Source organism: Engystomops pustulosus, chromosome 9 (assembly GCF_040894005.1).
Source record: "Engystomops pustulosus chromosome 9, aEngPut4.maternal, whole genome shotgun sequence".
NCBI lineage: Eukaryota > Metazoa > Chordata > Amphibia > Anura > Leptodactylidae > Engystomops > Engystomops pustulosus.
Genome location: NC_092419.1, coordinates 8,405,513 through 8,431,020, shown reverse-complemented (window position 1 = coordinate 8,431,020; position 25,508 = coordinate 8,405,513). Strand labels below are relative to the sequence as shown.

At 42.4% G+C, this 25,508-nt stretch overlaps 2 protein-coding genes across 3 annotated transcripts; both read left to right on the top strand.

The window, feature by feature from the left end:
* The first annotated feature begins 1,839 nt into the window (after positions 1-1,839).
* Positions 1,840-10,661, top strand: LOC140077977 (cytochrome P450 2G1-like). Its single transcript, XM_072125672.1, has 10 exons — positions 1,840-1,939; positions 2,053-2,280; positions 4,628-4,790; positions 5,845-5,994; positions 6,189-6,349; positions 6,723-6,899; positions 7,393-7,534; positions 8,531-8,718; positions 9,229-9,370; positions 10,272-10,661. The coding sequence occupies exons 2-10, from the start codon at positions 2,101-2,103 to the stop codon at positions 10,454-10,456; spliced, it is 1,488 nt and encodes a 495-aa protein (XP_071981773.1). The 5' UTR covers positions 1,840-1,939; positions 2,053-2,100; the 3' UTR covers positions 10,457-10,661.
* A 1,410-nt stretch (positions 10,662-12,071) lies between these two features.
* LOC140077970 (cytochrome P450 2C8-like) lies at positions 12,072-22,211 on the top strand. 2 transcript variants are annotated; one of them, XM_072125664.1, is made up of 9 exons: positions 12,080-12,495; positions 13,573-13,735; positions 13,947-14,096; positions 14,909-15,069; positions 16,338-16,514; positions 18,244-18,385; positions 19,474-19,661; positions 20,063-20,204; positions 20,524-22,211. In XM_072125664.1, the coding sequence occupies exons 1-9, from the start codon at positions 12,316-12,318 to the stop codon at positions 20,706-20,708; spliced, it is 1,488 nt and encodes a 495-aa protein (XP_071981765.1). In that variant the 5' UTR covers positions 12,080-12,315; the 3' UTR covers positions 20,709-22,211. The 2 variants fall into 2 exon arrangements, with proteins under 2 accessions (XP_071981766.1, XP_071981765.1); XM_072125665.1 differs by lacking the exon at positions 16,338-16,514 and having other exon boundaries at positions 12,072-12,495.
* The last annotated feature ends 3,297 nt before the right edge of the window (positions 22,212-25,508 follow it).

The window sequence follows — 25,508 nt, the reverse complement described above, 5'->3', positions numbered from 1 at the left end:
TAGAATAGAGCTGTGCTAGACACTCTCCAATGATCCACTGCTAACAAAAGATTAAGAAACCTATTTAGGTTGCGTTCGCATGGCGCGTTTGCCATGTGTTTTGAAATGCATTGGGCAAAATGCTTCATCACATGTAAAAACATTTTTTAGTAGCATCATGTATGGTGTGTGACATTGTTACTCAATGGGGCAGATTTACTTTCCCGGTCCATTTGCAATCCAGCGTTCTCTGTAGTGGATTCGGGTCTTCCAGCGATTCACTAAGGCAGTTCCTCTGACGTCCACCAGGCAAGATTATAACTCTGATTTTATGGGGATCTGAGGGAAACAATTTTTAGCTAAAAGAAGTGTGTCAGATAGTTACTAGGGCTCTATGAGAACCTACCACTATTTGTGAAAAATGTGGTGACGGGTTCCCTTTAAGCCGGATCCCACCCCTGATGTAATGTGTGGGGAAGGGGTCCCTCTTCTTCCCACTGGACATGAACAAGCAACTGCAACATCCCCCATCGGGGCCTAGCCTTTTCTTGGCGCCTGGAGGTAGCCGGGGCCCAGAATACCTGAGTGGCTGGCGGTTGCGGCCTAGGCACGCTGATGCCACGGTGCTTGGTATGAGGACCGGAGGGCTGTCCTACAGCCTGGCAGGTCTCCAGCGGGTGGTGTGAGAAAGAAATTAGATGAGGGAGAGGCTGTGGTACTGCTTCTCCCTGGGGCAGCCCTTTGAGTCTGTAGTATGTGTCCCTGGTAGATAGCTGGGTCGCTCTTGATGGTGATACAGCCGTAGCAGGGACCAGACAGAGGCAATGTTGTGCATAAAAGTAACTTACAGTTCTTTATTCAACCAACGGTAACAACAGGCCAAACGATACTGTACAAGTGCAAGTTATTGGAGTGATCTTGGAGAGGGAACCTCAGGAGTTTGGTCACCAGCCTGGATGCAGGGGCAGGCTGGGATGTAGCTGTATCCAATCCTGGAAGCTGCAGCTTTGTCCTGGTAGTTCTGTGTCACTCAGTGTATAATTGATATGCTGAGGCCTAGAAGGCCCTTAGCAAGAGCTTCTGCTCTGAGGTGGTGCTTCTCAGTCAGAAGCTGGATCCTAAGACAGCGGTCTGCTCACTAGGAGAGCTGGGCCTAAGAGCTCCTCATGAGGTGAGAGCTGGGCCGAAGAGCTAACTCCTCCCCTGACTAAGGGTTTAGTTAATCCCTGGTCATGTGATCTCCTTCTCCAATCACACTCCAGTTACAATAGTGGAACATCATTGGATGACAACATTAAGAAACATTAACCCTTGCCTATCCAGGCAGAATATACCGCTGCACAATTACCTCTGAAAGTACTAAATGGATGAAAGGGCTTATTCGCAACTGCTCCTCTGCCATGCGCATTGGCAGGGGTGTTGCACAACCAATGAAGAGTCCCTCCCCCTAATGGTCTGGTCGCAATTGCACCTGCTGTGACTATGAACATTCTGAACCTTCTTATTGTAGGAGAAGTTTGGAGAATTACATTTTTGCCTTAGTCGTAATATCAGACAAAGCCCATAAGGGGACACCAAAAGAACCAGAGCGGCAAAAAACACTAATGTATAAAAAGTAATATTCTTTATTTAGAAATAAATACATCAATTCAACATATATAACCCTCAAATGGGAAAAGAATATAAATACAATGTATGGGGGACACAAGTAGCCCAAGATGGAAATAAGGGGCAACACAGGAGACCAATGGCTACCCCTATTTAGCCCAGAGTCCAAATAATGTAGTTGATAATGACAGTAACATGGTCGTAATATCAGACAAAGCCCATAAGGGGAGCTGTTACCATTGTGTATAGTTCTTAGAAATCATTCTTCAGTTCTCTATACAAGCTCTGGCCTCTGGATAAAACCGGACGCATAAGAGGAACACAATGAGCTGATCTCTCCCTGTGGCATGAAGTGAGTCTTTCTATTTATAGCATTCACCATTCATTGTGCAACATATATATTATCCTACACAGACTCTACCCACCCCCTTCCTGCTCTTAACCTCATGTTATCTGGATTTGCAGATACTGAGGAGCATAGTACCGTCAGAACCATAGCCACCAGGGCGCAGGATGGCTCTGAGCATTGCAGCAACGCTTCTCCTGACCACTGGGGTCACCCTACTAATCTATCTTATAAAGTGGTGGCATGGGGTAAGACAGAAGAACCTACCCCCAGGACCTACACCTCTTCCTGGACTAGGAAATGTCCATCAGATCAGCATGTCAGAGCTACCACAGTCTTTACTTAAGGTATGTACCATTATAAGTGCAAATATTATGTACGGATTTCTGCTACAAAGATGTTGTCAAGGAAGTCCCCAAGTGAGTGTAATAGACCATGAAAGAAGACTCTTGCAGCTCCTGTGTGCCTGTGAGCAGCCCCTCCTTTGTTTAAGGAAGTTGTAGGAGACTGCATCCAACAGAGGGGGTGGAGAAGACTACTTTACAAGGCGGTGTACATGAGGAGTAGACTTCCTTTATACATGAATAGTAGAGTTGTACCTGCTCAGCTCCTGCTCTTCTGCTTGCTCTATCACTGCTTGCAAGTACTTACAAATATCCCCTATTCACAGGATAAGGAATATCTTGTTGTTCTTGGGGGTTTCAGGAGTGAACAAGGGTCCATTGTACCCTGGTGCTTGTGCTGATTCTGGTCTGTGATTACAGGACTGGAATCATAGCAAAAAACATTAAAAGAAGACATCAGTCCATCAAGTTCAACCTATTAAATTATACAGAAGAGATATGAGTTGATCCAGAAGAAGGCAAAAACCATGCGAGGTTGATGCAAGTTGGCCCAAAGGAGATAAAAATTCCTTCTCAAACCCATAATATAGTGGAGAGAAGAACTAAATCGAAAAGATGATTTAGCAGCGGAGAAGACATCCAGGCCATATACAAGCTTTATTGATTTTTTCCACGATACATCTCAATGGTACAATAAAAGTCAACAGGTTTCTGGCAGAGAACTGCCCTTAATAATGACTGTCATGATGAATATCGCCTGGATGTCTTCTCAGCTGGAAAAACTTCTTTTCGATTTTTCCTTCTCGCCCTAAAACTGGGGTTTCCAAGACCATGTACTGAGAGGATGAGTGAACTTATCTCTACACGTTTATGGTCAGAATAACTGCATGGATCAACAAAAACTACTTACAAAAAGTTTTATTCCTATATGATGTGATATTATTACTATCCAGAAAGGCATCCAGGCCCCTCTATGTTCCAATTATCAGCCAAAGTAAGGAATCCCTGTCTATCGCAATGGTAGAACCTACTCTCCTCTAGGTGTAGAGGATGCCCCCTATCTATGGTGATGATAGAACCTCCTCTCCTCTAGGTGTAGAGGATGTCCCCTGTCTGTGGTGATGGTAGTACCTCCTCTCCTCTAGGTGTAGAGGATGCCCCCTGTCTATGATGATGATAGAACATCCTCTCCTCTAGGTGTAGAGGATGTCCCCTGTCTATGGTGATGGTAGAACCTCCTCTCCTCTAGGTGTAGAGGATGTCCCCTGTCTCTGGTGATGGTAGAACCTCCTCTCCTCTAGGTGTAGAGGATGCCCCCTGTCTATGGTGATGGTAGAACCTCCTCTCCTCTAGATGTAGAGGATGCCCCCTGTCTATGGTGATGGTAGAACCTCCTCTCCTCTAGGTGTAGAGGATACCCCCTGTCTATGGTGATGGTAGAACCTCCTCTCCTCTAGGTGTAGAGGATGTCCCCTGTCTATGGTGATGGTAGAACCTCCTCTCCTCTAGGTGTAGAGGATGCCCCCTGTCTCTGGTGATGGTAGAACCTCCTCTCCTCTAGGTGTAGAGGATGTCCCCTGTCTCTGGTGATGGTAGAACCTCCTCTCCTCTAGGTGTAGAGGATGCCCCCTGTCTATGGTGATGGTAGAACCTCCTCTCCTCTAGGTGTAGACGATGCACCCTGTCTATTGTGATGATATAACCTCCTCTCCTCTAGGTGTAGAGGATGCCCCCTGTCTATGGTGATGGTAGAACCTCCTCTCCTCTAGGTGTAGAGGATGCTCCCTGTCTATGGTGATGGTGGAACCTCCTCTCCTCTAGGTGTAGACGATGCACCCTGTCTATTGTGATGATATAACCTCCTCTCCTCTAGGTGTAGAGGATGCCCCCTGTCTATGGTGATGGTGGAACCTCCTCTCCTCTAGGTGTAGAGGATGCCCTCTGTCTATGGTGATGGTAGAACCTCCTATCCTCTAGGTGTAGAGGATGCCCCCTGACTATGGTGATGGTAGAACCTCCTATCCTCTAGGTGTAGAGGATGCTCCCTGTCTATGGTGATGGTGGAACCTCCTCTCCTCTAGGTGTAGACGATGCACCCTGTCTATTGTGATGATATAACCTCCTCTCCTCTAGGTGTAGAGGATGCCCCCTGTCTATGGTGATGGTGGAACCTCCTCTCCTCTAGGTGTAGAAGATGCCTCCTTCTGCTTGCCACAGGCCTATGTATACAAACATCTTTGTAGAGATCTCTGCACTCACCATTCACATATCTGTACATTTTAAGGGAGAGGCTTTGCATTGAATAGGCTTTGTGTACTCCATGTTTTATATATATTTTGTGTCCTTCCAGTTGAGTGAGAAGTATGGACCTGTCTACACAATCTACATGGTAAACCTTCGATCTGTAGTACTGGTGGGGTACGATGCTGTGAAGGAGGCCTTGGTGGACCACAGTGACGTGTTCAGTGATAGGGGAGACTTGGGAACAGCAGAAATTTTTACTAAAGATTATGGTAAGTTGTTACATTAATGGGGGTTTCAAGGAAAACATTAATGAACAGAATTAAAATAAACTCCCCATTATGTAAATGATTATGTTCAGTTTTATAGTCCATAGTAATGTGATGAAGGAAGTAACATTTTGGTAGGCCGCTACATATGACACTATGATACAAAGAAGAAGCCGTTTAGGCCTCCTAGTATCAGATAATCATAATCACTTCACTCAAATCTTACAAACCCCATTATCTTCCTAGTTTCGTAGTAAATACATTTGGAAAAGTTCCACGGTGTTGTTTCAGAGGAAGGCAAAAGTCCCCTACAAGGCTGATGCCAGTTGATACAAAGTAGGGAAAATTCTCTGATGTTGTGGCTAAGGCAATGGCTGATCCTTTGCCAGAATGGATCAACATCAGAATGGATCAACATCAAATCAACCAAATCTTTTGTTTCTGTAACATGTGATGCTTTTGTTGTAAAAAATGGGTTCCAGGCCTCTCCTGAACAAGAGGGACATGGATCCCATTCCTTAGAGCAAAAATATCACTTTACTGAAGCGAAAGATTTGGTTATTCTGGCAGAGGATCAGCCATTGCCTTAGCCGCAACATCTTGTAGTGTTGACTTCCACAGTCTCATTCTTACAGTAAATAATCTCCGTCTACGGCTGTGATAGATCCACCTCTCCTCTAGTTGTAGAACATGCCCCTTTGTCTTCCCCACAGGCCTGGATATAAAAATATCACTAGAAAGATCCCTGTACTGCACCTTCACTTATTTGTACATTTTAATGAGGTCTCCTCTTAGCCATCTTGCGTCCCTCAACCATTATGATACTTGTGATCTCCATTACTTCTGGCTAGGCCATCACTGTCCATGATCAGAAGTTGTAACTCTGGAGCCAGGAACAAAAGCATGCTAAATACACTTTTTGGGTCACAAAAGAACCCCAGAAGGACTTCCAGGATTCCTGGAAAACCCCATTAAGGGAAACATGTAGACAAATATCTACTGTACATTTTTGCCATCCTTGAGGTAGATGTTCTTAAACATCTACCTGAACTTCCAGGGGTCTTTCCAAGCAGTGGAAAAAGGTGGAAAATCCTTCGTCGATTTGCTCTAACCACCTTGAGGAATTTTGGAATGGGGAAGAGGAGTATTGAAGAGAGAATCCAGGAGGAGGCTCAGTTCCTAACTGAGAAATTCATGAAGGACAAAGGTAGGCAGAGACCCAAAAATGTTTGCCTTGCAATGTATATTAGATGGTGATGAACCACTTTATCTTGTAACGACCTATTGATATAAATTTATCGTGGACTTGAGCTATTGAGCTTTGTAAAAACTTTGATAGGCAAAGTTGTTATTCTACAGTTGAACCAATGTCTGACCACTTTTTTTCATATCTTCTAACAGATACTCCATTTGACCCAACACACATATTACGCCTCGCTGTTTCCAATGTCATCTGCTCCGTTGTGTTTGGTGAAAGATTTCACTATGAAGACCAAAAATTTTTGACTCTCTTTTCATATTTTCACGATCTCACTGAGATACTTAACAGCCAGTCAGGGCAGGTAAATTATCCGAAATGCGCAATAAATTTACACAGATTTATAAAAACAAGACTTTTAATACTTAGGCCTGCATGGTGGACTCCAGGTTAAGTTGCCATGCAGAGAGCGGCAATGCCCTGGGATGTACCCAACTAATTGCCCTAGAGAAATAAAACAATATTAGCAGAAAATGGAAAACCCAGTTACATAATGTATTATGCTATTATGAAGAGAAGCATCAGACTACTGAGATTCTTTGTAGTCTGTAACCATGGAAACAAAAAAGCTACATACAAACTCTAGACACAGAACAGTTTGAGACTAATGTAAAGTCTATAATGTATTAATACTATGTACCGTATTTTGTTATTTTTTGCTTTTTTTTTTCAAAAAGATTTTAAGCATATTCCCAAAAGTGATGTCCCACGTTCCTGGTCCTCATCAGAAGATCTTCAAAATTATAGAAAGTCTAAAACTGTTTATTTGGGACATGGTGAAAAGCCACCGAGCCGCCCTGGATGAGAACTGCCCCCGTGACTTCATAGATTGCTTCCTCATAAAGATGGACGAGGTGGGTTTGGGGTTTGTAAATAATAAACCTTTAGTTTTGTGTGTAAGACTTATTGATCTGTGTTATATATATTATTTGCTGTAATTTGGACAAAACATTCAAACAATGTATCACAATGTCATAGTTATAGTTTATACGGTTTAAAAAAACACATGTTCATCAAGTTCAACCAAGGAAGGGAAGTGATTGGATGAGGAAGAGATTTAGGGGAAACAATTCCATATAAGATAACCATTAATGTTATTTAGGAGTGAAAAGGCATTTAGACCCTTCTTGAAGCTCTCTGCTGTCCCTGCTGTGACCAGCACCTGAGCTCGGCTATTCTACAGATTGACAGTTCTCACAGTTAAAAAGCCCTGTCGCCTCTTGTGATTAAACCTTGTTTTATCCAGACGGAGACAGTGCCCCCTCGTCTAAATGTATATGAGATATGTTTATTATATAATAATTAGGAATTCTTTATCAATTATTATTATTATTATTATTATTATAGGACAAAAAGAACCCAGACACAGAATTTCATGCATTAAACCTGGAGGGGACGGTATTAGATCTATTCTTTGCAGGAACAGAGACAACGACTTTGACATTGAGATATGGGTTTCTTATACTCATGAAATATCCAGAAATCCAAGGTGATTGGTGTGATTGTTTTTTTTCATTTGCAAGTAAATTATTATTTTGCCTGTCAGAATTTTACCTATAGAGTATGGTAAAGGAGGGCTCAAATAGCTTCATATAAATACTGTAGACACCAGTGTTATATAACTTGGTAGGCTGTGGTCCAATTACAAATTTTATATTGGGGTCCAGGAACATCAGGCTACATCTCTGGCCCTCAAAATATCTGTCAAGTCAACTTATCCTTTATTCAGAAAATAAATATAACACAAGATTAAAATACAGACGGCCCCCTACTTAAGGACACCCGACTTACTTGGCTGAACTGAACTTGGCTCGTACTCGAGTCAAGAAAAAAAACAAAAAGTGCACTCACCTTCCGAAGCCCCCCTGGCAGTTCCTCTTCTATACATCGCGGGCCCAGCATCGGCACACACCATGATATCAACTTGCGGCGCTGGAGCCTTGATGGATAGAAGAGGACCTGCCGGGGGCGTCGGAAGGAGGGTACACTTTTTGTGTTTTCTACAGGCATTATATTGGGGGCAGGGGCTGCAGGCTATAAACTGGGAAGGGGCAGGGAGGCAGGCTATATACTGGGGGGGGCAGGGTTTTCAGGCTATATACTGATGGGCAGGGTCCTCAGGCTATATACTGGGGGGCAGGGGCTGTTAGGCTATATACTGCATGGTCTGGCAGGCTATAAACTGGGGGGGGGGGGCTGTGACCAATGCATTTCCCACCCTCGGCTTATACTCGAGTCAATAGGTTTTTCCAATTTTTGTGTTAAAATTAGGGGTCTCGGCTTATACTCGGATCGGCTTATACGCAAGTATATATGGTAATTTATGTTCCCATTACAGCAAAAACAAATTAAAATTAAGTTGTCCCTGGACCAAAAAAAACTTTGGTCTACAGTTACAATTAAAAAATATACAGTACCGACTTACATACAAAATTAACCTGGGGACTGTCAATATTTGTAAAAATATACTTTCTGTACATTTCAGAAAAGCTCCATGAAGAGATCGATAATGTGATCGGCAGAGATCGCTGTCCTTCCATACAAGACAGGAGTAATATGCCCTATACAGATGCCGTGATCCATGAGATCCAGAGATTTGCTGATATCTTTCCTTTTGGGTTACCCCATTCTGTCAGCCAGGCCACAACCTTCAGAGGATATCACATTCCTAAGGTGAAGGAAATTGGTCTTTTCAAGTTCCTCCCATTACATATATATAGGTCTATATATGACCTTATACTACAATATTTATTAGCAGTGCTGTATGTTTTGTACGTACAAGGGTAGTGGCTTCAAGAAATATCCTGAGTAGAGATGAGCGAGCATAATCGTCCGAGCTTGATGCTCGTTCAAGTATTAGCGTACTCTAAACGGCTCGTTGCTCGGACGAGTATTTCGCCCGCTCGAGAACTGCTTGAGTCAATGCAAATTGTCTTCTGATGTTGCGTACATCTGCTAACTTATCAGAAGACACGAGTGCAGAACGGTGTTCTACACAAATGATATGTGAAGAACAATATGTGTGAAGATTGATTTGCATCGGCAAAAGTTCATCTCGATTAACGAGCACTCGAGCATTTTAGTGCTCGCTCATCTCTAATCCTGATCCAAACAAGTTGTGCTAATATCATATCTCAATCAGCAACCATCCAGCCATCACCATTTTTTGTATCTTCACTTCAGGGAACCTTGGTGTTTCCAGTTCTGACCTCTGTCCTGAAAGACCCAAAACATTTCAAGAACCCAAATGTTTTTTATCCTGGACATTTTCTTGATGAGAAAGGTGGCTTCAAGAAAAGTGATGCCTTTATGCCCTTCTCCACTGGTAAGAAACTATAACATAATAAAGTTCTAACTAGCTAACTAGCATTAATAATATAAAAAGTTTGTTTGAAGGTCAGTGTCGTAGCCTTTTTATTATAAAATTTGACATATAAAAATATTTTGAAATGGTTGATGAATCAGTCTGGGAGTGATCCAAGATAGAGTTGTGATAGCCGGCTTCCCGCACATCCTCACTTTTCTCCCATCTCCCCAATTATTGCAGTCATTGGGGCACATTTTCCAAGGGTCTGCACACCGCATTTCCGTTGGGTTTCCCGACTATTTCCGATGCAACTCTCATGCGACACAAATCGGACGATCTGACTGATTCGGATTTAAAATTCAAATTGTGTCACAAGACAACGCACTTACATGCACCAGGAAGAAAAAGGTGAACTCCGGCGGACCTGAGCGGGGAAGCGACACATGCAGGATATCTGACTCACGATCTTAGTGAACCGCGCCGGACTTCATCCTCGTCGGACAACGCACCTGGGGGATCGCGACGGGACGGGTAAGTAAATGTGCCCCATTGTCTCAGAAGGTTGTGCAACAAAATATTGATGTAAGGAGCTATCATTTCTGTCCTGGGCTGTTTCCTGAGTTTTATATTTTAAAAAAATTATTTTAAAGCTTTGAAGGAAAAGCAATGTCAGCCTTTCATTTGTTCATTTTCATAGACATTTAGTTTATTTTTACTTTTGTCAAATTCAATTTATTTCTGGGACTATTGTGGGTGTTTTTTTCATTAAGATACCAGCAATTGTATTCACATGTGTAGGTTACGGCCATTACAAAAAACACCTACGATAGGTCTTAGCAATCGTCCTTAGTGGAAAGATCCTACATAGTAACAAGACAAGCTACTATGGCCTAAGTTCTTACCGCGTCTATCTTTACAGGCAAACGCATATGTGTGGGAGAAGGCCTAGCCCGGATGGAGCTTTTCCTCTTTCTAACTAGTATTTTACAAAAGTTTACCTTGGAACCCACCATTGACCGGAAAAATTTGGAGATAACACCAGAACCCAAAACCAATGGATTAAAACCTCGCTCATATGAGATGAAATTGGTTCCCCGTCTCTAATTTGGAGGAAAACTTCTTTAATCAGAATGAAGGCTGTACTCGTTTTTGATGACCATCAATGATTGTAAACTGTATATTGTATAAATACTCTAAATCCCAAAATCTGAATATCTTGTGTCTTGTACAGATTGTTGTATGTAGTTTCTTTAATAATTTTTTTGTGTTCTTAAAGGTAACCTACCACCATGGATCTACTTATAACGGTAGATGGGGTGGTAGGTGGATCGATAGGGCATGAGGATAGCCCTTTTAAGGGCTAATACTCACGTCCCCACAATCTTTTGCTAACTTTTTTCTGGAAAATATGTAAATTTTGTAAAGCGGCTATACGGGGCAGCTACTCTGGGACCCAGTAGCCTCTATGTTTCTCCTACCAATAATCTTTGCAGCGGCAGCTCCACGTAGCTGCACGCTCTCATCTGAGAATCCTGCCGCCTGCGCATGCGCAGAACAGCAGGCCCGCGTGGAGCTGAGCGTTGAAGATTTTTGGTACGAGGAACAAAGAGGCTACTGGAGCCTGGAGTAGCCGTGCCGCGTAGCCTCAGCTCTGACTACTCCATGCCCCAGTAGCAGCTTTACAAAATTTACATATTTTCCAAATAAAAGTTAGCAAAAGATTGCGGGAACATGAGTATTTGCCCTTAAAAGGGCTATCCTCACGTCCTGTAGATCCACCTACCACACGATCTACCTTTATTGGTAGATATGTGGTGGTAGGTTCCCTTTAAAGGTGTATGGTTCATACCCGATACCATTTCGTAAGCATGTAGTGATGTCTACACCCTTTGTTTGGGGTAAAAGATGTCCTGCCTTTCAGTACTGTACTGAACTGTACCGGTGGTGGTTTTATTGGTGGGATTGATTCCTGATTTGTCAGCTTCATATGATTTTAGAATAGCCTTTGACTTGCTACTTTCTCACTGACTTTGCTTGTTGACCACTTTGCTAAAATTCAGACTCCATCCCAAGCTGCAAACTACAACCCAACTTCTGCGAATCACTACCTATTCTAGGGACATTGACCTAACAATCTGGAATTGTGCTCTCAACCTCAACTGTGCAGATCCAAGCTGGTTGCAATGTAAAGAAATTGAGAAATTTGAACAAAATTCCCTGAGGGATTATAACCACACGGACTACTTGCCCTTTAGCCCCTGGGAGGTCTGCAGGAGAAAATGATACCTGGTCACTGCGTATTAAAAAAATATCTCTGATATCATAAAAGGACTTGTCTCGAAACAATATTAGATTCTTCATAAAAAACAAGTCGCTCTTCGTCTTCTCCAGGAGAAATGAAGTTCCGCAGAGATACCTACCTGATTTATGTCATAAATATTTTGACAAGTGTTATCATGTCTGGAATACCTTCAATAAAAACAAAAGTGGTAACCACAGCTGCTAACGAAAACACTCATTTATCCATAGTGTATGCGTAGAGAGGGCTACACATTGAGATATTTTGAAAAGAAAACGGCTGACACTTTGATAACTCTCTTGAAAGTTTAAGGCCACAGCTCCACCCAGATAAAGTTGTTACAACAGGTTCTTTATACTTTTAATAAATACTTTTAAGGTCTAACATTTTACTTCCACTTATTCGCAGTCCTAAAACTTACAAAGAACCTACAAAAATATACTTTCCAGCTAAAACTGAGAGAGACAACTCGAGCTGTTTTCTCCAGTTACAGGAAGTGTTCCCGGCAGCATTCCTGCTATTATTGGCCTCCACAATACATTGTGCAACAGATTGAGACTTTGTGCAGAAGCTAAACAAAGCGAAGCCTGTTCCCAGCGCTCTCATGTTATCTGAATTACTTCTAAGCAAAGCAGAGACGGAGCTGTAGTCACAGGACCTCAGGATGGTTCTGAATGTCGCAGCGACGCTTCTCCGGGTCACTGGAGTCACCTTACTGATCTACCTATTTAAATGGTGGAGTTGGGTGAAACAGAAGAACCTACCCCCAGGTCCTGCACCTTTACCCATCCTCGGGAATATGCTTCATCTAAATACCTCTGAACTACCACAGTCTTTTGTTGAGGTATGTTCACTTACCTTCTTACTCTCTCCAGGGCACTCACTATATCGACATATCTGTTGTGAATCGGCTGTTCATTTAGCCTACCACTCAGGTGGATCCAGTAATTACTGGGTAGATCCCGTGGCAGGTTCCTCTAATATATAGTAGTAGAGCCCTTTTTAGGGATAATTCTTTTGTGGCCCAGACCTTTTATACATTTTAATTCTCTGAATATGCAGATTTTCTAAAGAGGCTACAGGGATGTGGAATAGCTGGAGCTGAGGCTACACGGCGCGGCTATTCCACACCACAGTAGCCTCTTGCGTTCCGCCTACCATGCATCTTCAGCACGCAGCTCCTGGTAGTTGTGCGCACTTGTCTGCGAAGCTGGGTTCTGCGCATGCGCAGTAGCTCTGGCTTCAGAGCCAAGACTACGCAACCGGCAGCCTGCGTTTTTCGCATGCGCAGAACCCAGCTTCACAGAATATCTCCTTGAAGCTGTGCGCTAAAGATGAACTGGTAGGGGAAGCACAAGAGGCTACTGGAGTGTGGAGTAGCCGTGCCGTGTAGCCTCAGCTCCGGCTACTCCACGCCCCAGTAGCCTCTTTAGGAAATTTGCATATTGGGGGAATAAAAATTTATAAAAGTTCTGGGCCACAAAAGAGGTAGCACTGAAAAGGGCTATACTACTATACATTAGAAGAACCTGCCACCATAATAGTTAGATCCATGGTGGTAGGTTTCCATTATACCAATTCCATTCAAAGTTAATAAACTGAGTAATACAAGGCGCAGGGCCTGAAGAGAGGAGCAGGACTCATTGTCATTGTATTCCCAGAACCTAGAGTCATGCTTCTCCCTACCGGCCCTGCACAAGGTATAATGTAATGAAACCTCTGTGACTGGAGTGTTCCTTTAAGTCCTCCAGTGAAATGTGTTTGTTGAATCTGACCCTCTTTCTGGTAAATAATTGGGAATATTCTAGGGGACGCCTCTACCAACATCTCTCGTTCTCTTCGTATTATATTCATATCTTTCTCTGACCTGTAATCTGCTCATATAAAAGTGTCCTACAAATATTTCTCTATATATTTCTAGCTGGGTAAGAAGTATGGACCTGTCATCACCCTGTACATGATCAACGGTCGGGCAATAATACTGACTGGATACGATGCTGTGAAGGAAGCCTTGGTGGACCATGGAGACGCGTTTAGTGATAGAGGGGACATAGGAATTGGAGAAGTTTTTTCAAAGGACCACGGTAAGATGATAACATGTCAATAATTTGCCATTCAAAAAAAAATGCAATTATTTAATTATGTTTGTTTTGGGTTTTTTTTGGATATCCTGTACGGTTTATACGAGTTTTATATGAGTTAAGAGGATTCATTGATATTTTTTACTATTTTAATATAAATAACACATTTTTGGAGACCCTACAAAGGAATTAACTCACATGTTTGAATATTCAGGGATCATTGCCAGCAGTGGAGAAAGGTGGAAGATCCTTCGACGATTTTCTCTGTCAACTTTGAGAAATTTTGGAATGGGAAAGAGGAGCATTGAGGAGAGAATCCAAGAAGAAGCCCGATGTCTAGCTGAGAAATTTATGAAGGATAAAGGTGGGTGGAGGTCCAAAAGAAGTTGTGTTAAACTCTTTGACTGATCATAGAGCATGGGATAGAAGGTCCTTGGCCCCCCTCTGCAACCAGTGACATGGGATGGGCATTCGGGCAGTAGAGAGCACATGGAACCCCGGTAGGACACAGGATGGACAGGAAGTTCCAAAAAATAGCTACTGGGGAACACATGAGCTGCAGCTCCCCTGGGCTGAAAGGAAACGTTTAATAGTATAAGTAAAAAATGGTTCAACCCTATTAGGTTATTGTACTTAACCTTGTAAACTTTCTTATGCTGGGTCAAGCCCTCAAAGGCTACTAAAGGGTTCACTAATCAGTAGACATTTGTAGACTTATATCTTTTGATAACTTTTTGGCAGATATCAACTCTATGGGGGTGTTTATCGTTTTGGTGGATCCTTGAACCAAAACCTTCAGAGTTTTAGAATTGTTTCTTTTATTATGGTTTATTTTTTGGGCAACTTTTCCAAAAAGTATGCAATTTTTTTGCAAAACCCATGCAGTCCTAGTACCATACATCATGGAGAAGATTTAACATCTGGATTTTAGTGTTAAATAAGGCACTGGACAACACAGGAACAGTGCACTTTGTAAGGAGTCTAGAAAAAGTACAAATCCACCACTGCAACAAAAAAGCTACATAAATTACAGAAAAAAAGATAGCAATAAATGTGACAGATCACCATCAATACATAACAGCATTGGCCTAAAATTCTTGGGAAAACCCAAACATTTTGCAATATATTTAGCTTGCTATAAATATGGACAGTTTCTCACCGACTTTTTCCCTTCAGACGCTCCAATTGATCCAACATACATATTACGACTCGCTGTTTCCAATGTCATCTGCTCTGTCGTGTTTGGTGAAAGATTTGACTACGAGGACCAAAGATTCTTGATGCTTATGACAAATTTTAATGATTTTTCTGAAGTGTTCAACAGTCGCACAGGACAGGTCAGTATTACAAAATTTTTAGGGTACAATGTCCTTATGATGACTTTAGGAACCTTAATGCCTTTTTTATCTTTGCTTTGCAATAGGCCCAGAAGATCCATCTCCATAGGCAGAGATATAGACAGGACATATAGAGATGGATCTTCTGGTACATGTCATAGTTTAACAAGAATTGAAAGTGATAATTATTGCAGGATCAGACTACAAAGCATTGTTTTTGTAGTCTGTAACCATGGAGATACAATTATCTATATAGAGCTTGTAAACACAAAGCTGTGGGAGATTGACCAAGACAACGTAAAAAGGTTCTGTTTTACAAGATATTTCATGTATTTAGTGAGAAATTACATGCATTATTGTAATAATACAGGCAGTTCCCGACTTATAGACAACCCCTAGTTACAAATGGATTTCTGGTGAAGCTCTTTGGATGGTGGTTACTTTCGGAACTTTCCGGCTTCAATTGTAAGAGTTATCAAAGATGTCTCCAATGAAGCTTTATTTTTAAAGTGATAGTCCAGGTTTGAATTATTTTAAATTTATGATTGGGGGCTTGAAAAATAATAAGGTGCTTATACTCACCTATCTTCCCGCTCCTGTTCAGCTGTGGTGCCAGTCCTCACTGCTTAGTCTTTTTTTGTTTACAGAGGCCCAAAAGTGGCAACGCGATCAGTGCTGTGTGCCTTACATGCTATTATAAGAAGCTACTTGTCAGGATCAGTGGTAGTGGATCCTCTGGGCCACCGCGGGCAATGACATAAGCCGACACCTGGGACTGGCGTCTAAGCGGTACCCAGTTTTCACCAGAGCCCGCCGCAAAGCAGGTTGTACTTGTTGCGGTGTGATACCACCAAGTCATTCCACAGGCACAACTTTGTCCACCGTGGCAGCCAGGGTCGAAGTACAGGAACACAAGCCAGGCTCAAGGTTGGGGACAGACGGATAGTCCACGCGGTGGTCCAGAGGCTTCACTAACCCTTGAGCCTGTCAATAAGTAATTAAACTCCAAAGGGTTCAAACTAAACATAGGCAACCCCTTCAGTCCTTCTTCCTACGACAACTCAAAATTCTGAAAATACTACTGCCACATGGACAAATAAATTTTGTTTGGAGTTACACTTACAAATTATATCAGTTCCGACTTACATAACCAGAGCCTGCCTGTACATGTGACGTCATGACTCTTCAAATTGTCAAAGCATAACGTTTATATAATATGAAAATTAAGAGAATTTTATTGTTACTTTTTTATTGCTTTTTTACCTTAGCTTTCTAGCCTATTCCCCACTGTAATGCATTACATTCCTGGTCCGCACCAGAAACTCTTCCCAATTATGAGAAAGCTGAAGCAATTTATTACAGATATGGTAAAAACTCACCAAGCCACCCTGGATGAGAACTGCCCTCGTGACTTCATAGATTGCTTCCTCATAAAGATGGACGAGGTGCGTATGTACATAAACTTAGACACTGAGACCCTTTTTTTCTGTTTTGTGTGTACGAGTCTCATCCACTGGTCGCCAGAGCCAACATGACAAAATATGATGATCAAAAGTTTAAAAATGTTTTAAAAGTTTGACTTTCAGGCTCCACATCTCACAATCTACTAGAGCTTTGAACATGAAGCTAACATGATTTTAAATACAATCATCTTTGCTAACTCATATATATATAAATATATATATATATATATATATATATATATATATATATATAAATCTACATATATATATTTGACTTGCAACTATTTAACATATGCCTAGTTATGTAGATTCTAACCAAGTAACTTTGTTGTTCCTGTTTTGCTCCTAAAAATCTAAATTAAAATTTGTATTATTTTGTTAATATTTTATTAACCAATTGTTGGCCTCCTTGGCATGCTCTTTATCAGACTCAGGCGTGGCTCATCTAAAATCTGATCCAAGGTCATTTCTAGTCATTTCCAATGTTGACCCAATCTTCAACTCTACCCACAAGTGTTTGATTGGGTTGACTTTGAGGTCCATGGACTTTGAGGGCTAGTCCAGCAATTATACTTCTTACAATGATTTTGAAGTCAAGGCTTCCTCACCTTTATTAAGGCCACCATTCCATGCGTGTCACTTGGTGATTGCAAGTCTGTAATCCCACTATTATGAAGTCTGAAGTTTTGATTCGCCTCCACTAACCATTTTGTCACACGACTACTAATAGACTTAGTGGTATAACAACTTGCTGACTTGTTGGATGTCTACCTCTTAGCTTTGGAATGGACGGACGGACTTCATTTTGTATTCATCCAACTTTTATTGAACTGACATGATGAAATTTGTCAATTTTCTTGGCTGAGATTACCTATTGATTACCTGAATGATGCTTTGTCAAGGTTCAGTGGACCCCCTGGACCACCGTGAGAGATGATACTAGCCGACACCTGGGACCAGAGTCTAAGTGGCACCTGGTCTTCACCAGAGCCTGCCGCAAAGTGGGATGGTCTTGCTGTGGTGGGGTGCCAACAGGTTGTTCCACAGGTGCTATAGCCCGCATTGGCAGCCAAGGTAGCAGTGCAGAACACAGTCCAAGCCTGGAAGAACAACACAAGATGGCTTGAAGATCCGGCATGGAATCCTGGGAACAGCCAGCCTCTTAAGGAAACCTGGAAGTTCCAGCGCCAATCAGCAGTGCGTGGGCCCTTTAATTCTTTGAGTGCTGGCGCGCGCGTGCCCTTGAGTGCAGGGACACGTGCGTGGCCTAGCCGGGAGAAGAACAGGATCGCGGAGAGGTAAGAGTGGGCAGGAGACTAGGGCAGCGCGTCGTTTCTTGGGAATCTTTTTCATGGTTCTTCCTCAATTCAAGGGTTCTTCCTCAACTTTCACTTACATGACACCTAATAACAAACTATTAGGGAATGTAGGAAGAGGATGCAATTTATAGTATACAAGAGAAAGGATAGTTCCACCATTAGGAGAGTTTTATGACAATAATCTGCATAACTAAGCATATGGTAAATAGTAGCAAGTCAAATTTATGCATGAGATAGTCAAGATGATTGTCATGGAAGTGCATGGTGAGATATGAAGCCAAAAGTTCGAAGCATAATCTTGTAAATTGTTTAATGTTGACACTGGCAACCAGCGGAATAAATAATCATAAACAAAAAATAAAAGTATTGACAAAATTCACATTTTTTATTAGGAAAAAAAGAATCCAGATACAGAATTTCATGAGGCAAATTTACAGGCGACAATATTGGATCTATTCTTTGCAGGGACAGAGACGACAAGTTTGACTCTGCGATATGGTTTTCTGATACTCATGAAATATCCAGAAATACAAGGTAACAATCAGTATTCTTTGCATCAGCATTGTGTATTTAGGGTATGTGGATGCAGCACTCGCACATGGGGGTGTTATTACAGTTGTTATTCTTTCTTTTCTATCTATTTGCAACTTTTTTTAGACATTTGTGCCTTTTTTGTGCCCATTCTAAAAAATGTTTCAAAAAAAAGTTTCTCCGCTTCCTGAGGATTGCCTTATTTATCTTTTCATGGTGGATGTGGTTGTTTGAGTTGCATCATTAAAAAATAGGTGCATAACTATGCCAGCAAAACCTTGTCGCAAGATTCTTTCATGGAAGGAGGAAAATATTGTGCCAAAAATACAATTGAACACATGTAACATAACATTAAACACCCTTATCATAAATAACCCCCCACCCAAAAAAAACACTAGAAGAGAAAAAGAGACAACAACAAGGATACCTCACTATGACCACCATGGGGTCTAATAACTGAGGAGACCCTCCTGGGCATTTTCCTGGGAGGGATCTATGTTGTACCCTCGTGTTCCTTACCCCGAAACGCGTTGTGTTTTTAAGACCTTTAATAAAACCTGTCATACACCTTCTTCTGAATGTGGCCTGGTTGGGACCCTGGTACCTCTGCTTGCTGTGCTGTTCCACGATTTGTTTTTCTGGCTACCCAATAGCTGTTACACTGCGTCAGGACCTTCCTTGATCTGCACTAGTAGGTTGTTCCGTGTGTGCACCGATACCTAAGGAGGGATTGTCTTCTAGTTGTCCAGCGTCATTAGGACTCACCGAGACAGTAGGCAGATGACAGTTTTGGGGGGGGTAGCTTTTGTTTCTTAAGCCCCAACCCCCCTGATAATAACAAAATAGTTAATGTTACACAAAACCATAATGACCCGATATGATGTGTGGGGCAAGCTCATAACCCAACCACAACCGCTATAAAGTGATTTTCGCGTATGTATCCTTCTTCCGGGAGAATCATATTCATGAAATGTATGTCGGAGAGCAGGGGTGAGGGGCTTTGATCCTTCCCTGACAAATAATGTCAAACTGTTATGATGTCATGAATTTTTTTTTTTTTAATTCAATTGTTTTGTTTTTATAAACTTTAGAGAAGCTCCACAAAGAGATTGACAATGTGATCGGCAGAGATCGCTCTCCGTCTATAGAAGACAGGAGTAATATGCCATATACAGACGCCGTAATCCATGAGATCCAGAGGTTTGCCGATATTGTCCCCTCAGGTGTCCCCCATACTGCCAACAAGGACACAACCATCAATGGATATCAAATTCCAAAGGTACAATATAATTGTCTCATCAACTTCTTGACTTTCATATAACTTACTGTTCATTAACATTTACAAGATAGGTCCTGTAGGTTTGTTCTTAATTTCAATTTGTATGTAAGTCGGAACTGTATATTTTAGAATTGTAACCCTAGCCAAATCTTGGTCTCTGTGACAATTGGATTTTAAAACTTTTGGGTTTTCAGAAGAACCAGGATTAACAATAAAGCTTCATTGCAGACACCTGTGATAACTGTTATAGATGTTTATTGTAGCCTAGGGCAAAAGTACAGTAAGTTACCAACATCCAGAGTTCCATCTGTAACTAGGGGTCGTCTGTAAGTCGGGTGTACTTAAGTAGGGTACCGACTGTATTTTGGTAGATCTTCATATTTCATTAATTCATTTTTTAGGGCACCATGGTTCTTCCAGTTCTCACCACTGTCTTGAAAGACCCCAAACAATTCAAGAACCCAGATGAGTTTGATCCTGGACACTTCCTTGATGAGAAAGGTGGCTTCAAGAAACACGAGGCCTTTATGCCATTTTCCGCAGGTAGGTGATCAGATTTTTAGGATATGATTTATAAACTATGGCTGCAGCTCGGCTTCCTCAGCTATCAATATAAAATTTGGTATACAAACAAAATTTGAAGATCTCTTATTTTGATTCGGTAGGTGGGTCAGCTCATGTTAGGGGAGACCAAAAACATGACTTTGGTTTCAATTGTTCTTTCTTTTTGTAAACAAGTCGTATTATTCTGAGTTATGGTCATCACCAAAGACTTTGAGATTTGGCAAATAAGTCACGACAGGAAGAGCTACCATTTTGGGTTTAGCTTGACTTCTTATAATTGCTGCTTCTATTTCCTCAGGCAAACGTATCTGTCTAGGGGAAGGCCTGGCCCGCATGGAGCTCTTCCTCTTTTTCACCACTATACTGCAGAAGTTTACCATGGAGCCCATAATCGACAGAGAAGACTTAAGTATAAGACCAGAACCCAAGACCAACGCAACAAGACCTCATAGTTACTCGATGGAAGTCATCCCTCGTTATTGATGTAGATCTATTTCTGCATGAAGGAAGTTGAGAGTATTTTTTAATTAAGAACATTTGAAGACTGTTAATTTGAAGAATATCTTGGAAAGGCTTTAGAAGGAAGCAAATCATGTTTTTTAAAATCATCTAAAAAAATCTCATTGTCCATGACCTTATAAAGGTATAGAATATAATACAATGAAACGCATGTAGAAAACTGTGGACTTTGACAATACATTTTGCCAGGTATTAACCGAAACTAACCCACCGCCCACTCAACTTGGACCTATTGATGGATTGGTGGCTGAACAACCAATCGGTAAACTGACACCCATAGCAACTAGCAATGTCTATGAATGGCCAGGGGCACCATTTGTAGCCTATATACACCCCCGACCAACAAACTTTATTATATTGTACTATATAAATTAGTCAAGCACTCCCTACAACCACTCTTACAACCACCCACTCAGACAGCACATCCCCCACACCATTCCAAGTAGCAGATCTCCTCAACAGTCCAGGCTAATGGAACCCTCCAGCTGCTATCCCTTCTGAAGTTCAGTGAAGAGCAGAGGGGCACAGGAAAAAGTTTGATGATATCTCAGGGTCATAGGTCATTGAACACTGTCTGTGCAGCAGTGTTAACTGTTTCCTGCCCTGCACACAGAAACTGTCCAAAACTTCCTCAAGAAACCTTAGACAAATTTTTACTATGGAGGTTTTGGTGGCCAGAGGCCCCCAGTGACCACCTATTCTGCCCAAATGAGGATCCACAATTGCTAATTGTTATAATAAGCTCTTGTCACGGGTGGTCCCACGACCCATATCGCGTGGCGTGCATCTAACCTGTCCCAGCTCCTGTCTCGGCTCCATCCACCGTGTGCACGCGTTCCCGACTCCTAGGGCGTGCGCATGCCGGCTTCTCTAAATTTAAAGGTCCGGCGTGTCATTAATTGGCGCTGCCCAGTTTCAGAATCCCATATAAGCCTGCCTCTTCCTGCACACCCTGCCGGACCTTGTGCTTTAGAGAAAGCTGTGTCTGATGCCTTGTGCTGTTTTTGAGATTTCCCGTTGTGACCCCAGTTCTGTTTCTGACTACGCTCCTCTGCTGCCTGCCCTGACCTGTTGCTACGTCCCCAACTCTGACCCTGTGATGCCCATCTTGACCTCCTGCCTGTCCCCAACTATGTGATTGCCTGCCATTTCTGTACCTCGACCTTGGCTTCCACTGCGGACAAGTCGTGCCTGTGGAACGACCTGGTAGGGACTTGCCAAAGCAAGTCCAACCCGCTCTGGTGAAGACCAGGTACCAGGTCCCAGGTGTTGGCTTGTGTCATTGTGTACCTCTGACCCTGACAGCTCTATTGGTTTGGCAGGATTGCAATTGGATCAAAAACTGGCTGAAAGATCATATCCAGAGAGTTGTGGTCAACAATTCTTACTGATCGCCAGTGGTGTACTTAAAGGTTCTTTGCTGAGCCCATTAAAATTTCACTTGTTTATTAAAGGAAATCTACTGTTCTCTATCAAATGTACCATCGCATTCTTCCTTCTAAAATAAACTTTTACGATTATGCTAATGAGCCTGAAAGGCTACTAGGGTAGTTCCCAGAGCCCCTCCATGCTGCAGATTCACAGGCTGCTACACAGTGCGATGAACACTTCCCCCCTCAGTACAAAGCATGAGCAGAGGGCAGGTAAGACAGTCTAACAGCCTGTGAATCTGCAGCATGGATGGGCTCTTGGAACCCCCCTAGTAGCGTTTCAGGCTCATTAGTATAATTTGGCTGCACGACCTGGACACCTCTAGCCAATCATAGCTAATCATAGCCAATCATAGCCAAACATAACCAATCATAGCCAATCATAGCCAACCATAGCCAACCATAGCCATGGTTAGTTGCCTAGCACTTTTTCATACTGTGCACTCAATGGGGCATGTTAGTGTGATTGTAGTTTGCAACACATTTATAGCAAATATGTAACACAATTCGGTCACAACAGCATGGAGCCAAGTGCACCAAGAAAAATATGTTCACCTTTGTTCACACCTTGAAAACTGACATCTTAAATTAATGCACAAAGAAAGTGCAGAGAAAACTAATGCAGTCAGTGCACTAGTTTATTATTAGAGATGAGCGAGCACTAAAATGCTTGAGTGCTCGTTAATCGAGATGAACTTTTTCAGATGCTCGAGTGCTTGTCTCGAATAACGAGCCCCATTGAAGTCAATGGAAGACCCGAGCATTTTTCACTGAAAGAACACATTGAAAGAAGAACAATACAGTATGTGTGAAGAACATCATACATCTGCAATGTGTTCTTCACACATATTGTTCTTCACATACTATTGTGAAGAACACCGTTCTGCACGCATGTCTTCGGATAAGTTAGCAGATGTACGCGAACATCTGCAATGTGTTCTTCACTGTGTTCTTCACTTAAATGATCCTGTGTTCACTGTTTTCATTGTATTCTTCACTGTTCTTCACTGTCTTTTCTTAAGTAAATGCTCGATCTTGAGCAGGGGAAATACTCGTCCGAGCAACGAGCCGTTTCGAGTATGTTAATACTATAACGAGCATCAATCTCAGACGAGTATACTCGCTCATCTCTATTTATTATATATGGGTCATGGAGTGTTCGGGAATCCACTTGGCAAAGGAGGTTCTTTGTGGATAAATGTAAGGTTATGCCCGAAATAATCCACACAGTGTCAGTCTGGAGGCCCACCACATGCTACATGCTACATTCCTTTGGCATTTTCTTTGGCAGCATTCACACACTGCGCTTTCATTGCGTTTTGGAAGGCACAGCAAAGTCATCACAAATCACATCATTATTAAAGGAAACCTAGCACTACGGATCTACCTTTTAAGGTACATCTAATGTATGTAAGGAAAGAACTTTTTAAGGCTAATCCTTTACTCCCCTCTATCTTTGCTAATCTTTAATCATGGTAATATGCTAATTTTCTGAAAAAGGCTACTCGGGCGTGGAGTAGCTGGAGCTGAGGCTTCACGGCGCAGCTACTCTCTACGCCCCAGTTGCCTCTTTGGTCCCCTTACCAGACATCTTCAGCGTGCAGCTATGAGGATTAAAGATTAGAGGGGATAAAGATAGAGGGGAGTTACGAATTAGGCCTACAAAGGGCTATCCTTACATACATGTAATACAGATGTGGCACAGACACTCCTTAATTACCTGTGCAAGCGGTTTACACCTAATAGAAGCGGTAACGTCCGACAGAAAACTAGCACAAGGTTCTTATAAAATGAGGCCCATAGACCATCTGGATCAGTTAGAAGACAACTGTCAAGATTTTCTTTTTCCACAAATCAGTAGCTCTTGTGATGTAGAACAACTTTGCCTATTGGGGCACATTTACTTACCCGGTCCTGTCGCGATCCCTGATCCGGACGGTCCGACGAAAATGATGTCCGTCGCGATTCACGTAGCTTGTGCGCCGAGTTCCTGCATCCGTCGCTTCCCCGCCGAGGTCCGCCGGAGTTCACCTTCTTCTTCCTGGTGCATTTGAGTGCGTGTCTTGCAACACAATTTGAAATGTTAAAACCTGCACTCTGTCCAAACCGTCAGGTTGTCTGACGGCCCGCCCCCCGATTTGTGTCGCGTGCAAGCCGGCGCCGATGCACCAAAAACACAATCCCCGGAGTGATGCGCCAGGGATCGGAAATCGTCGGAATATCCGACCAGAGTGCGGCCGCAGGACCCTTAGTAAATGAGCCCCATTGTCTTTCTTACCTATACTCAGTAGTTTCTCTGCTTTACCCCTCAGATTACCTCAGTGCTGAAGTAGCTCCTTCCTCTGCCTGTGCTGAGAAGCCCGGGGGTCCGTCCTATAAACAAATCTACAGTCTCACAAGAGGGGAGGGGATGCTTCCTGCTCACAGAGGACAAGGTCATGTGAAAGAACTCTCTGGGGCAGATTAATCAAGCTGGGGGGGGGGGGCTATAATATCCATACAATCCATCTCTGCATGGAAGGTAATGGAAACCTACCATTTTAATTTGATGCAGTATGAAGCAAACATACCCTGAGAATGCTGTAGCTACACTGATGCAGGATCATATCTTGGTTAGACCCTGACCTGATCTGGTTTTGCTGAAAAGACAATTATAATATTCAGGACCTTGGGAAAGCTGGGACAGCATGGCTGCCAAGATAAACACGTTACACACGGGAGTTTGGACTTACAAATGGCTGGTAAGGAAAGCATGACTAAGCATGACTAGTCAAGCACTAATCAACCTGAGCTGGATACAGAGCAGCTGGGGGATGGTGCAGCAATTGATTATTCTGTCTGGCAGGGAGAACAGTGATTGCATCGTCATCTCCTGCAGAGAAAACCTCACAGGCTAGGAGAAGAGCTGAAGGAGCCATAGAAGCGACCAAGCTTCATTATCATAATGTTATATCTGATTTACTAGCAAATCCACTCAGCTCAGGGATTAACCAAGATATGATCCTGCATCAGTGTAGCTACAGCAGTCTCAGGGTATGTTTGCTTCATAGTACATCAAATCAAATGGTAGGTTTCCTTTAAAGGTTTAGCTTTGTAAATGCCACCTAAAAAGACGTTAGACTAGGCTGATACTATTCTCATACTGTATAAGATATCATTGCCCAATCACAACCCAAGCCACGCTTACTTTACATTAAGACACGCCTACTTTTTGTGGTCTCGTAAAATGCCTAAAAAGTATCTTAAACGTCTACAAAATGTCTTAAACCTGCACTAACTGCAAGCAGGACATTCTGCTGAGATGTGCACAGTTCCTAGAAGGAACGTCATGGAG

What these genes read in the sequence shown, in the direction of transcription:
- LOC140077977 (XM_072125672.1), top strand. Translation starts at nt 2,101, where the DNA reads ATGGCTCTGAGCATTGCAGCAACGCTTCTCCTGACCACTGGGGTCACC. An exon ending in GAAATTCATGAAGGACAAAG is followed by an intron (nt 5,995 to 6,188) that starts GTAGGCAGAGAC and finishes ATCTTCTAACAG; the next exon opens with ATACTCCATTTGACCCAACA. An exon ending in GAAATATCCAGAAATCCAAG is followed by an intron (nt 7,535 to 8,530) that starts GTGATTGGTGTG and finishes TGTACATTTCAG; the next exon opens with AAAAGCTCCATGAAGAGATC.
- LOC140077970 (XM_072125664.1), top strand. Translation starts at nt 12,316, where the DNA reads ATGGTTCTGAATGTCGCAGCGACGCTTCTCCGGGTCACTGGAGTCACC. An exon ending in AGTTTTTTCAAAGGACCACG is followed by an intron (nt 13,736 to 13,946) that starts GTAAGATGATAA and finishes TTGAATATTCAG; the next exon opens with GGATCATTGCCAGCAGTGGA. An exon ending in ATGGATATCAAATTCCAAAG is followed by an intron (nt 19,662 to 20,062) that starts GTACAATATAAT and finishes TTCATTTTTTAG; the next exon opens with GGCACCATGGTTCTTCCAGT.